Source organism: Lygodium microphyllum, chromosome 2 (genome assembly GCF_053477565.2).
Source record: "Lygodium microphyllum isolate KBCC chromosome 2, Lygodium_microphyllum_v1.1.10, whole genome shotgun sequence".
Taxonomy (NCBI): Eukaryota; Viridiplantae; Streptophyta; class Polypodiopsida; order Schizaeales; family Lygodiaceae; genus Lygodium; species Lygodium microphyllum.
Genome location: NC_141136.1, coordinates 138,957,146 through 138,971,883, shown reverse-complemented (window position 1 = coordinate 138,971,883; position 14,738 = coordinate 138,957,146). Strand labels below are relative to the sequence as shown.

Here is a 14,738-nt window from a genome sequence, read left to right as displayed (position 1 = left end):
AGTTTGCTTTTTTGTTTTAGTTTATATATGTGTTAGTTACTTGAGAGAGAGAGAGAGAGAGAGAGAGAGAGAGAGAGAGAGAGAGGTTTAATTTATTGGTATTTTGGTTTATTTTGTACAGTTTATTTGTGACGATTGGTATTTCAGGTCGGTGATCTCTCTCTCTCTCTCTCTCAAGTTGTAAATTTGTTTTGATGTATTCATTGGTTTAAATAGTAAGTTAGTTAGTTAGTTTGGTTAGGTTTGTGGTTAGTTAGTTATTTAGTTTTGGTTGTTTATTTAGTTTGGTTATTTAGTTTATTTTATTTAGTTATTTAGTTTAGTTAGTTTATTCAATTAGTTGATTAGATAAGTTAGTTTAAATTATTTTTGTGTGTTATATATGGATTTAGTTATTTAGTTAGTAGTTACTTTACATTGTGTGTTAGTTACTTTAGATATAGTTTAGGATTGGTTTGTTTTTTTGTTTTAGTTTATATATGTGTTATGGGTTAGTTAGTTAGTAGGTTTTACCTTAGATTAGTTGCTTGGTTACTTTAGAAGATTGTGTGTTAGTTTAGGGTTAGTTTGTTTTTTGTTTTTTTCTTACTTTAGATTGTGTCTCTCTCATTCTCTCTCTCAGATTTTATATTTGTTTTGATGTATTTATGTATTTATTGGTTTAAATAGTAAGTTGGTTAGTTAAATAGGTTGTTAGTTTTGTTGGTTTACTTTAGTTAGTTTAGTTTGGTAGTTATAGTTTAGGGTTAGTAAGGTAGTAGTTACTTTAGATATAGTTTAGGGTTAGTAAGGTAGGGTTAGTAAGAGAGAGAGAGAGAGAGAGAGAGAGAGAGAGAGAGAGATTAGTTTAGTTAGTTTGTGGTTAGTTAATTTAGTTAGTTTTGGACGTTTATTTAGTTTAGTTAGTTAATTTAGTTAATTTAGTTATTTGTAGGTTGTTAGTTTTGTTGGTTTACTTTAGTTAGTTTAGTTTGGTAGTTATAGTTTAGGGTTAGTAAGGTAGTAGTTACTTTAGATATAGTTTAGGGTTAGTAAGGTAGGGTTAGTAAGAGAGAGAGAGAGAGAGAGAGAGATATTAGTTTAGTTAGTTTGTGGTTAGTTAATTTAGTTAGTTTTGGACGTTTATTTAGTTTAGTTAGCTAATTTAGTTTATTTAGTTATTTGTAGGTTATTAGTTTTGTTGGTTTACTTTAGTTAGTTTAGTTTGGTAGTCATACTTATCTTTAGCCATTCAAAAGTCCACATTGTCTTGGACTTCAGATACGTCAAGGTGAGCCTTGGAGTATCCAAGAATGGTTCTCTTGTGGTTTATTTAGTTATGTTATATAGTTATTTGGTTAGTTTTGGTTGTTTAGTTTGTTTAATTAGTTATTTTGTTAGTTTTGGTTATTTTATTTAGTTAGTTACTTTAGATATAGTTTAGGGTTAGTTTGCTTTTTTGTTTTAGTTTATATATGTGTTAGTTACTTGAGAGAGAGAGAGAGAGAGAGGGAGGGAGGGAGGGAGGGAGGGAGGGAGGGAGAGAGAGAGAGAGAGAGAGGTTGGTATAATTTATTGGTATTTTGGTTTATTTTGTGCAGTTTGTTTGTGAGGATTGCTATTTCAGGTCGGTGATCTCTCTCTCTCTCTCTCTCTCTCTCTCTCTGGTTGTAAATTTGTTTTGATGTATTTATTGGTTTAAATAGTAAGTTAGTTAGTTAAATAGGTTGTTAGTTGCTTTGGTTAGATTTGTGGTTAGTTAATTATTTAGTTTTGGTTGTTTATTTAGTTTAGCTAGTTTATTTAATTATTTAGTTTAGTTAGTTTATTCAGTTAGTTGATTAGATAAGTTAGTTTAAATTATTTTTGCGTGTTATATATGGATTTAGTTATTTAGTTAGTAGTTACTTTACATTGTGTGTTAGTTACTTTAGATATAGTTTAGGATTGGTTTGTTTTTTTGTTTTAGTTTATATATGTGTTATGGGTTAGTTAGTTAGTAGGTTTTACCTTAGATTAGTTGCTTAGTTACTTTAGAAGATTGTGTGTTAGTTTAGGGTTAGTTTGTACTTTAGATTGTGTCTCTCTCATTCTCTCTCTCAGGTTTTATATTTGTTTTGATGTATTTATGTATTTATTGGTTTAAATAGTAAGTTAGTTAGTTTTGGTTGTTTGTGGTTAGTTAGTTTATTTAGTTATTTTATATAGTTATTTGGTTAGTTTTGGTTGTTTAGTTGGTTTAGTTGGTTTGTTTAATTAGTTATTTAGTTAGTTTCGGTTAATTTATTTTGTTGGTTTATTAGATAAGTTAAATAGTAAGTTAATAGTTACTTTAGATATAGTTTAGGGTTAGTAAGGTAGGGTTAAAGAGAGAGAGAGAGAGAGAGAGAGAGAGAGAGAGAGAGAGATTAGTTTAGTTAGTTTGTGGTTAGTTAGTTTAGTTGGTTTTGGTCGTTTATTTAGTTTATTTAGTTATTTAGTTAGTTAATTTGGATAGTTAGTAGTTAGTAGCTACTTTAGATTGTGTGTTAGTTACTTTAGATATAGTTTAGGGTTAGTTTGTTTTACTTCGGTGATCTCTCTCTCTCTCTCTCTCTCTCTCTCTCTCAGGTTGTAAATTTGTTTTGATGTATTTATTGGTTTAAATAGTAAGTTAGTTAAATATAGTAAGTGAGTTAAATAGGTTTTACCTTAGATTAGTTGCTTACCTTACTTGGTTTTGTTAGTTTAGTTGGTAGGCTACTTTAGTTTTGAGGTTGGTTAGTTAGTGCATTGGTTGGTTGGTTAGGTGTATAGAGAGGGAGAGGGAAAAGCAGAGAGAGAGGGTTAGTTGAACTTTGGCAGTATTAGACATGGGAATTTTTGCTGTTTTTAAATTTCGGGAATATTTTATATATCCCTCAACGCTAACGCGTGTTTTTTGTCCAGTATGAAGGCTTCTACAGCAAACAAGAACATGTCTGTAAAAGATATTATCCAGTGCGTTTCTAACATGCAAATGAATGCACGCAAAATAAAGGAGGCCACAAGGAAAAAGGTCGTTCGTCATGCACTTAAGCATGTTGCAGGGCATGATAATTCCGTTGGTTCCTTAAGGTTTATTCGTCGGTTGGATGGGATTGAAAAGCAAGTGAAGACACTATTTCTGCATCAGCTTCAATTTCAATTTCTAAGAACATTGGTGACCGTCTATAGAGGATTGAGAGAATGTTGAACGAGAAATATGAAGGGCACCTTGCTGATGCAATAACGATACAGGGCGAGTTAGAAGAGATCAAGGGTTATATAGGTGACATTTATGAACATATCCAAAAAAATTGGTGGCCACGTGCTGGATCTTCGAACGATCAAGAAGAGAAGTTGAGAGATATTCTTGATAGTGCAGGTCGTATAGAGGATGGAGTATGTGAGCTAATTGCACACAAGAACGAGAGCTTAGTTGCAACAGAGAACATTGCTCTTGATGTGCAACTTACTTCTTTGAAAGTTTATCTGAATAGATATTCAGCAATGTTAACGCAGATGAATCGCCGTGCAAGCTCATCTTTTAGCACTAAAGATCATTGCCCTTGATATGCACTAGAGAACATTGCATCTTTGAATAGTGGTCCACAATAGGTTTTTGGCAATGTTAACCAGTGCTTCTTTGTCATGGTTTGCTTGGTATATGTAATTCATGTAAGACTTCTTAAATGAATTGTTTGATGAAAATCTTCATTTTGAAACACATCGTATGTGTCTTGCAAATTATAAAACTACTTTTAAACCATTTTAATAGTCACTCTTTCTCTCTATTTCTCTATGTTTCTCTCTCGATTACTAAGCAATTTTGCCAATGTACTTTTGTAACTTAGATTGGATTAGATACATAGAATGATTGCAGCTTTGATATGTTGGGGCGTTTTGTATAGTTTGCCTCCTTCCCTCCTCTCTCTCTCTCCCTCTCTCTCTCTCTCATACTTAGGTGGCTTATGTGTTCTTTCATGCATTTAGGATTTGTGATTGCGAATGTGAGTTGGTAAGCTATTGTGTGTCCTATGGGATTGACACCAATAAGTATTTCAAGATTGGGGACACCTTTCTATATAGGAGATGTTCTTTTCTCTCAAGATTGTGCTGATGTGCGTGAATGAAGATTGACATGGCATGGCCTTTAGGCAATGCGTGGTTGGTACTTAGATGGCTTATGTGTTCTTTCATGCATTTAGGGTTTGTGGTTGTGAATGTGAGTTGGTAAGCTATTGTGTGTCCTATGGGATTGACACCAATAAGTATTTCAAGATTGGGGACACCTTTCTATATAGGAGATATTCTTTTCTCTCAAGATAGTGCAGATGTACATGAATGAAGATCCATTGGCAGGGCCTTTAAGTAATGTGTGGTTGAAACTTGGTGAGTGCCACGTGTGCATGATAGTACTTATGTGTAGCATACATATATTCTTTTGCGCATTTAGGGTTTGTGGTTGCGAATGTGAGTTGGTAAGTTATTGTGTGTCCTGTGGGATTGGCACCAATAAGTATTTCGAGACTGAGGATACCTTCATGTATAGGACATGTTATTTACTCTTAAGAAGATTGTGCGGATGTACATGAATGAATATCCATTTGCAGGGCCTTTAGGCAATGCATGGCTGGTACTTGGTGAGTGCCATGTGTGCATGATAGCACTCATGCATAGTGTTTTGAGTAAACCATCACGAGCGTGCACAGAGAAAGAGATACATGAGACACACGAGAGACTCTCATCAGAAAACGACTCCCATTGGAACTCCATACACACACAGAGATAGGAAACGCGAGAGAGAGAGAGAGAGAGAGAGAGAGAGAGAGAGAGAGAGAGAGAGAGAGAGAGAGAGAGAGAGAGAGAGAGAGAGAGAGAGAGAGAGAGAGAGAGAACGTAACTAACAATTGGTTATTCCATATGCGCATGACATTACAAAGACTATGCTCCTTTTTTAAAGGCTTCATTGGTGACTCCTCACATGACAACTAAGAGACCGTCCACATGACAAAGTGACTCCTTATGCTGACCCAAAAGACTACATACATACAAGTACTAAGGTATGAAATAGTACTAAGTAGATGATGGAATTCAAGCCCTAACACTTGGCACAACCCGGTGGATGACTAGGACAGTCATGACTCGAACCCATAAGCATGCATCTAAATGATATGCAGACTAACCCAAATAACATAGTTATACCTTGCCAGAGGCCTTGCGCCCCTTGACAAGCCACACTGAGCAACAGTGAGTATAGCCCCTCTAGGATACTCAAAGCCCTATGGTGTAGTTACATAACTAGCCCTAAGTGTTAGTAAAATTTCAAGGCAACATGCTAGTACTGGAAACCGATCAAGTACAATGACATCCATACTACATCATAGAGAACAAAGATATAGAACCATGAATGAATCAATAAATCACTACTCCAATGGCAAAGAGTAGAAAATTTGATCAAGAAATATATCGATGATGCTTCAGCATCTACATCATAAGAAATATATGGCAATATACCACAGAGCTTGAATCTCGAACAAGAAACTACATCTCCAAAGAAATATGCAAGATAATCCAAGAAAACCTGTAAAAGAAAACAATAAAGAACTACATCGGCATCTGCATCATACTCATCCATAGCTTCAATCTGTACCATATCACCCCAAAAATATTGCTTTGCATCAATCCAAACTGATATAACATATATCTCCCGACATTCAGGTACATGAAAATCGTGATATTCAGGTTGCTGCTCTACTTGCTGTTTTCCATGCTCTAGCTGCACTTTTTGGTCTAATTTCTGTATTTTAAGCTGTTGCCACACTTTTTCTTGCATCAGGAACTCAAATTGTTGTTGTAGGAATTCGGGCTGCAGAAATTCGGATTTCAAGAATTCAGGTATCTGCTGTCCATGCTGTGATTCTGACATTACCAGCAGACCTAAACACTTCTGAATTACTGAAATTTGCTGAAAACTTGAAAATTCTAGCAAACCTGAAAAATCATCTTGCGGGTAAAGAACTTGAGCACTTCTTGATAGAGAAAACTGCAATATACTTCTGGAAATATCATCTAACTTATCCAATATCCTCATTGCCATGCTCAAAAACTGATTATCCTGAACAATATCAACCATTTCTGCCAAAACATCAACTGCAAAGATATCCACTACGGCAGATACTTGCACAATACTATTGCCTTCAACTTAATTTCCAAACTGATTAGAATACTTAAAAACTTCAGAAATACGAGGATGAACTAAAACATTAACAACTTGATCATTATCCTGATCATTCATATATGCATTGTCCACTACAAGCTCAAATTCTTTAGTATCCTGATTTTGGGAATTTTCCTGCTGCTCAGGATTAGGGTACATAGCTCCAGAATTCTGAAATAATTTATCAAATTCAATTCCTAAACTTTCCTGAACTTTAGACTACTCCTTCCTTGCCAAAAAGTCTTCAGGATGCTCTCTTGAACAGTCATAAACTGCAATAAGACCAATTTGCTGATTTTCAAGAGTTTCTTGCTGAAAAACTTCAGGATAAGTAGTGCCTTGGTCCTGAGGTATGAAATAGTACTAAGTAGATGATGGAATTCAAGCCCTAGCACATAGTGTACATATATTGTTTCGTGCATTTAGGTTTTGTGGTTGTGAATGTGTCTATCACTTATGTCTTGACATTTGGTGTAGCCATGGAACAAAGTGAAGCCATAGGAGATATTCCCAACGTAGTGCTTTCGACTCCATTGAATGTAGTGGATTCAGTTGAATTAAACAAAATGGCAATGACATCATCTCTTCGACGCTTGCCAGCTTGGGTTCATTCACATGGGTATGAAAGATAGTTTTGTTAATTGTGATTGCATCAAAGTGCTACTATTTATATTTTTGGAGATGATTGTTTATACGTTTCATTGCAGCCAATGTATGGGCTCTAATAGAATGAATGTGCAAAAAATGAAAGAGGTGGCAAGGGGACAAGAGATGCATGTTGCTAAATGTACAAGAGCTGCAAAGATTTGAAGAAACACAAGGGCTACTTCGTTGATGGAAATGTAGACGAGTTTATGTATGCGTGTTGATAGTGCGCTTGACATGTACTCAATGGAGTTACAAGAACAGGCTAAAGGTTTGTATGGTGTTGTGTGCGAGACAAAGCACATGCAGGGTGTTCTCCAGCAAGTGTTGACTGATCTGGGTGGTGAAGTAAGGGCACTTTCATTAATTATTTCTGAGACAAGCAGATTAATGAATCTGCTGGTGAACGATATGTGGGCTTCACTTTGGGGGCTTGGAGATGACCATGAACATGTGATCTGCCAGAGGGGTTGTCGGTTGCCATTCTTGTAGTTTCAAATGAATGTTAGTAGGTTTAATGCTTTGTTGCAACAATTGAGCCGTTAGATGAACGGTCGCATCTAAAGGAGACTATGTGAATGTGTTGCGGAAGGATCTCTTTGTATAATGCAAAAATTGCTTAGGTTGGAACTTATAGGTTCAGATTGTGTTGCGTATTTTAAAGTGCATGGGCTAGCACTTTTTATTATAATATTTGCTTCTTTTTTGTAAAGCCTACGTGGAAAGTGCTAAGATGTGTAACACTTTTGATATAACAAGCGTATTTGAGTAAAATGCATTGAGTGTGTATGACGTGATGTCTCTTTCTTGATATTTACATGGAGAAGATTTGATAGTCCAATGATGGTTGGTATATTTAGATTTGATATATTGTGTACATCAAATGTACGCAATACATTTAGTTTAGAAATCAAACCATGCCTTTGATAAAGTGTATTGATAGTTGTTTCTGCAGTTGCATGTTTACTTTCTTTTGTTAATTAATTGAAATGGATTAATTGTGCATGTGTTTATTACCAAGGTTACTTCTATCTTAGCAACCTCTCTCTCTCTCTCTCTCTCTCTCTCTAATGGGCGGGCGCAGCGTCTTTTTAGACAGATACATTGACTGGGTTGTAGTGGTTTTGTGTCTTAATATTTAATATTAATATTTAGATATTTAAATATTAAATGTGTGTATACGTTGATAATAGGTTTTGTGGCCAACTAATCAATATGGGATGTTCGCATCAAGCAACTAGCAGAGACTATGTGTTGCGACTTCCACGAGGTATGAGCGACGACAGGTTGCTAGACTCAGGGCTCGAAAAGGGATTTTAGATCGTGGTAGATCCATTCAAAGAGACATTGAAAACCTGACATTCCATGAGGAGATTCTAAATGGTCATCGTGAACTAGGCCAACCACAGTTTGGTATAGATGTGGCTAATGTTTTGCCATCACCGGACAGAACCATTAGGGGATTTTAAGCCCTGCGACAGTTTGTTGTGGATTTGACAAATGCTTTGCCATCAGTGGGTGGTTGCAATGGTCTTAATCATGTGACTTTCGAGTCACATGTTAATAATGCTTCAATGTCTAAGTGCCAACATGGGGGAAATCTTAGTGGAGTGGTTTGTGAGAGTGTGTCTCACCGTGTTGAATTTGTAAATGGGGATAATGAGCCGGTTGAACAACATGTTGGTTTAGATTTTGGAAATCACCACAATGTGGAAAATTCCGTGGCTAATGAGTCACGTGTTCATAATATTGTTGTTTTTTATCCCCAAAGTGGTGGATTGTGCTCCATTTTAAATGCTTTGCCTGCAACGGATGTTCACCCAGCAATGTCAATACTACTATTTCAAGAGCCGGATGTGCATTCCATGGGGAGTCTTTGTGTGATGTGTGAAAGGTGTTCAGCTAAGTTGTGGAGATGTGAGTCTCGGGTTCAAGGGTCGATTTTATTTGGAAGACACTATTGTTGAAATGAAAAAGTAATATTGCCACCATTGCAACATCCACCACAACTATTGCATGATTTGTTGCATGGTATACACCCTCAGAGTAGGATATTTAAAAACAACATACGAGAATACAACAACGCTCTTGCATTTGTATCACTCGGAGCTAATGTTGAAGAGCTACCTATTATCGGGAATGGTTAGACCTTTAGAGTGCATGGCTCTGTTTATCACCGTATAGGTACTTTGCTTCCTGATGTGCAACGTCAAGAAATGCCAAGATTTGCACAACTGTATGTTTATGATACCGAGCATGAGTTGCTTAATAGGTTGGGGGTTATGCATGATTTATTACCAAACTTGCTAGGGGAGCTTCAATGTATGATGCATCGACACAACATATATGCACATGCTTTTAGGTCAGTGGGTTTGCAATTGCAAAATAATCCCGTGCAGGAACTAAGAATGAGTATTTTTTGTATTCAAAGAACCAGTAAACAATACTCTGCTCCTGCAGCAAACTGAGGTTGCAACTATCATGCCAGGGCAGGGTGACGAGGGCACTCTTGATCGTCGGGATATTCATGTTTACACTCGGGGTGGTCGATGTGTTGCTATTTCAAACTTATATAGGGCATATATGCTAATGATATATGTCCTCCTTTTTCCTATGGGGGCTGATGGTTGGCATGTAAAGGTTCCTTACAGTAATATTAGTGTTCCTGTTAACATATATGAATTGTCCAATAAAAATTGTGTTACCCAGATGCAGTTTTATGCATTTCGTCTTCAAGTGCATGAAGATACTGAGGTGTGCATATAGCGTGCTGGTTGACTATTGCAATAATTTATTGTTGATGCTTATTGTAGTATAGAGCAGTGCAGGTTAACTTGTGTCGCCAGAATCAATCAGTGTTACGATCGGAGGCCTACAAAGGCTTGGCAGACATGGTGGGAGCAAATGATAATGGGACAATGCCAATTGTTGGTGCCTCTGTTGGCAAGAGGATAGTTTTACCGTCGTCATTCACACGTGGACCAAGGCACATGTATCAATTATATTAGGATGCCATGGCTATAGTGCGATGTAAGGGAAAACCTGACCTTTTTATAACAATGACATGCAATCCAAAGTGGTTGGAGATAACTAATGCTTTATTGCCTGGGAAAAGTTCTTATGACCGTCCGGATTTGATTGCTCGTGTGTTTCATAAAAAGCATGCTGATTTAATGTATATGTTGTTGCGGAAGGATCTCTTTGGAAAGGTTGCTAGCTATGTTACTGTGATTGAATTCCAAAAGAGGGGAACTACTACATTCTCATACTTTGCTAATTTTAGAGCCGTCTTTCAAACCTTTTGAAGCATGTCACTACGATTGACTGATTTGTGCTGAGTTACCTAATACAGTTAAGTTTCCAGCCTTATTTGAGACAATTTCAAAGTGCAACATTCATGGCCCTTGTGAAGGATTGAACCCCAAGAGTCCCTGTATGGACAAGGGTAGATGTACTAAAGATTACCCATGAAAATTAGTGGGCATGACAACAGTTGATAGTTCTGGCTATCCCATTTATCGAATACGAGATGATGGAAACTCTGTGATCATAAATGGTAATGTTATTGATAATCGATGGATTGTTCCATATAATCCATTATTGAGTAAAAAATACAATGCACACATAAATGTGGAGGTTTGCTCGACAATTGCGGCTGTGAAGTATTTGTATAAGTATGTGTACAAGGGGCATGATCGTGCAATCGTCAAATTTTCTGTTGGGATTGATTCAGTCCGAAACGGTGGCGATGCTCACGAGGTGGACGAGATACAAAGTTATTTGGATGCATGATATGTTTCTGCCTCTGAGGCGTGTTGGTGGATCTATGATTATTCATTGCACGATTAAAAGCCTGATATACAACGTTTGTAGGTACACTTACCTGGTGAGAACTATGTGGTGTTTCGAGATACAGATAGTATACTAGATGTTGTGCGGAATGAAGACCTCCAGAAAACTACTCTTACTGAATGGTTTGTGTGCAATCGCATTCATCCAGAGGCTAGGACTATTCGCTATTAAGACTTTCCAGTGTATTGGGTGTGGAATGCACGACATAAGATGTGGACTAGAAGGAAGCATAGGAATACATGTGGTCGGATGTATTTTGTGGCGCCTACCTGTGGTGAGCTCTACTATTTGCGGATGCTTTTAACAGAGTGTCGGGGATGTACTTCTTTTGAAGATTTGCGTACTGTTGATAGCGTGATCTGTGATACTTTTAGGGATGCTTGCATTGCAAGGGGCATGTTGGAGAGCGATGATGAATATGTTGTGTGCTTAGAAGAAGCTGTCTTTGTGCAAACTGGTGCTCAATTCCGAACTTTATTTGTTGCAATTTTGGTCTTTTGTAAGCCAGCTCGGCCTGGCCATCTATGGGAAAGATTTTTGGTGCCAATGGTAGAGGATATCATGTATAGATTGCAGCTACAGCACGTGCACGCCTCTCTTGGTGTTTTGCAACATGAGGCATCTAACATGGCTTTGTTGCATCTACAAGACCTTTTACGTCATGTAGGACGAAGACTTTGTGATTTTGATGGCTTGCTTGAACCTCATCAACCAAAATCACAACTGCATGCTAACCCTCTTTTGTAAGATGAATATGCATACAACATATCGGAACAACATAGGGTTTCTGAATCCATGGAGGGAATATTGAATGAAGGACAAAGAATTGCCTTTGGTGCAATCATGGATGTTGTTGATACAGATATTGGGGATGTATTCTTTTTGGATGGTCTTGGTGGGTTTGGGAAGACTTTCCTATTTAAATGTTTACTTGCGAAGGTGCGCAGTGGTGGTCGCATAGCGTTGGCAACAGCATCATGTGGCATTGCTACCTTACTTTTGCTAGGTGGTCGTACAGCTCGCTTACGGTTTAAAATCCCAGTAGAATTAAATAATTGATCCACTTGCAATATTCCTGTTGAAAGTGGCCTTGCTCGGTTATTGAGACAAACAAGCCTTATTTTGTGGGATGAGGCTCCTATGACCCATTGATATGCCTTCGAAGAGGTTGATAAAACTCTAAGAGATGTTATGAGCTGTGATAAGCCATTTGGTGGAAAAGTTGTTTTGTTTAGGGGGGATTTTAGACAGGTCTTGCCGGTTGTGGTAAAGGGAACACGTGAGGATATTATTAATGCTGCATTGTGTTACTCTGATTTGTGGCGTTACATAAGGGTGCTAAGGCTATCTGGCAATATGCGAGTGTCGACATCTGCTGGTGTGGTGGACAATGGGTTCATCTGTTGGATTCAAGGAATAGGGGATGGAGTGGGTGTTACCGAAAGTTGTGATAAGTCGTGTGTCCCACCTGGCATGATATTAAAAGGGCACTCTATCGAAACACTGATTGATAGTGTCTACAGTGACGTGTCCAATGTGGGTGACTACACGTCGTATTTTAGTGAGCATGCTATACTTGCTTCACGGAATACACATGTGACTACTTTGAATGATCGTTCATTGCAACTAATGCCAGGGGAGGTCAGGCAGTATTATAGTGCAGATTCGATTGCAGAGACCGACGACTCATTTTTGTACTCTGTTGAGTATTTAAATACATTGGACCTTGGAGGTGGATTTCCTCCTCATTTATTGCTGCTGAAGATAAATGCACCTATTATTCTTCTTAGAAACCTAAATCCAGGACGGGATATGAGTAATGGTACGCGATTGATATGTAGAGCTTTCAATAAGAAAGTGATGGATGCTCAGATAATAACAGGGGCAAATGTGGACGAACGAGTTTTTATTCCCCGGATTACTTTTGTTTCGAATGCTACACATTTGCCATTTACTATGAAGCGGAGACAGTTTCACATCCAGTTGGCATTCGTTATGACAATCAACAAGTCATAGGGGTAGACTTTGTTCATTGTTGGGCTTTATCTAAAGGCACCAGTATTTACACATGGTCAGCTGTATGTTGCATTTTCAAGGGTAAAATCTTCGCATGGTGTGAAAGTGCTATTGGGTGAAGAGGATGGGGGTATGACTACAAACATTGTACACAAGGATGTTCTTCGAAAGGTGCAGTAATGTGCATTACTTTCTTTGCAGAGATATAGTTATTGATGACCATGTAGGGATATTGGTTTTGCATATATGTGAATTACTCTCTGTTTCTTTCTTTGTGGAGATACAATTATTAATGACCATGCAGGGGCGTTGGTTTTGCATATGTGTGAATTGCTCTCTATGCCTTATTTGGTTGGCATATACTCTTGGAAGTATAATTTTTTCATATTTCACTATTCATTTAATTTTTGCAGATGCCTACCCTAGAGTGGCACTATTACCCAGCTTCTGACTATCAAAAGGAGCTGCAATGCACATTACTCACTGTAGCTCCTGATGATATCATAATAAGGATACTTGCAAGGGTCATTGAGCGTTTATATGATGATGTTAATATCGACATCAAGCTCCCAGTTTTTATTGAAGTTGTACATTGTGGATACACGCAATGTTTTCGGGTGCATATGTACGAGGTTGACCATAAGAAGAGATTTCAACGCTCCCATACTGATTAGATACCGAGGCATTGGTTCAAGTATGGATTCAAAGATTTGGGTTGTTTTGTGATGCTGCATTAACGTTTGTCAGTACCTACGGAGTGGTTCACAAATGTTCGACCAGGTATTATTCTTGTTGGGATGGAATGATATTTGTTAGTTGTTCCATGTACTTGTATTGTAATTTTTGTTCTAATGCAGGTGGTGAAGAGAGAGGTAGGACCGTTGCATCACCCATGAGATTACCAATGGAAACTGCGGGATCGTTCCCTGCTTCACCTTCACATATTTTTCTCAAGGAGGAGGATTTTGTTAATGATTCCTCAAAGAAAATGAAGATTTCTTTCCATTAGGCGTCTTCGAGACATTGTCTTTTTTTGTAGGCATTGACCATTTGCCTATGGTACTTGGAAATACGTCAGTGCCTTATGCTTGGCCTTTGTGGCTTCATTTTGACTAGGTCTCTTATAGAAATTATTTTTGTGGTGCTTGGCCTTTGCCTCAATTATGACCCGCTTTAGTGTAACATTGTTATTCCACGTACTTATACCGTTGCATGGCCCATGTGATTACCAATGGAAACTATGGAATCATTCTCAACTTCGCCTTCTTATGTTTTTCTCAACGAGGAAGATTTTGTTAATGATTACTAAAAAAGCTTTGTTTCTATTAGGTATCTTCAAGACATTGTCTTTTTTTTGTTGACATCGGCGATTTGCCTATGGCGCTTAAAAACACTTGCGTACCTTATACTTGGCCTTTGTGGCTTCGTTTTCAGTATTACGTTGTTGTTTCTAATTATCGCGTGTGCAAGCATATAATTTCTTACATCGATGTCAAGAGGAATATTTGTAAGTATGGTGCATGGAAGAGATTGTTTTTATATCTGGCATTTTGTGTTACATTGGTGTTAAACTACTTTGAGTTTTAAGTTTGGTGTGTGTGTGTGTGTGAGACAGAGAGAGGGTGCTTAGAGAGAATGAGAGAGAGAGAGAGAGAGAGAGAGAGAGAGAGAGAGAGAGAGAGAGAGAGAGAGAGAGAGTGAGTGAGTGAGTGAGTGAGTGAGTGTGGATACAGAGGGGGGAGGTGTAAATGGGATAAGAGATAGAGGGGTTGTGAGTAGAGGAGAGTAAAGCATATGAAGTTTTTGTGATAGCATTACCCACTGTGCGATAGGGAAGTGAAGCTGCGGCAACTTCACTTCCCTTGCACCCGCAAAGCGGGATAGCATTTCTTGTGTGCAAAGTGCGCTAGGAATGCTAGTGCTAGTTTAGGAGGTTCCCCTTACTCAAGAAGGCTCACCTCTTTCACTTTTGTTGGTCCCTCGATGGGTTCATTGGATTCTCCTTCTCTCTCTGTACCAAGCACAA

At 37.8% G+C, this 14,738-nt stretch overlaps 1 protein-coding gene across 1 annotated transcript; it reads left to right on the top strand.

Annotated features, from left to right (window-relative positions):
• Positions 1–11,491: 11,491 nt before the first annotated feature.
• LOC148040387 (uncharacterized) lies at positions 11,492–12,892 on the top strand. Its single transcript, XM_087663850.1, has 4 exons — positions 11,492–11,724; positions 11,932–12,402; positions 12,538–12,678; positions 12,793–12,892. Exons 1-4 carry the CDS (start codon positions 11,492–11,494, stop codon positions 12,890–12,892), a joined length of 945 nt encoding a protein of 314 aa, XP_087519976.1.
• The last annotated feature ends 1,846 nt before the right edge of the window (positions 12,893–14,738 follow it).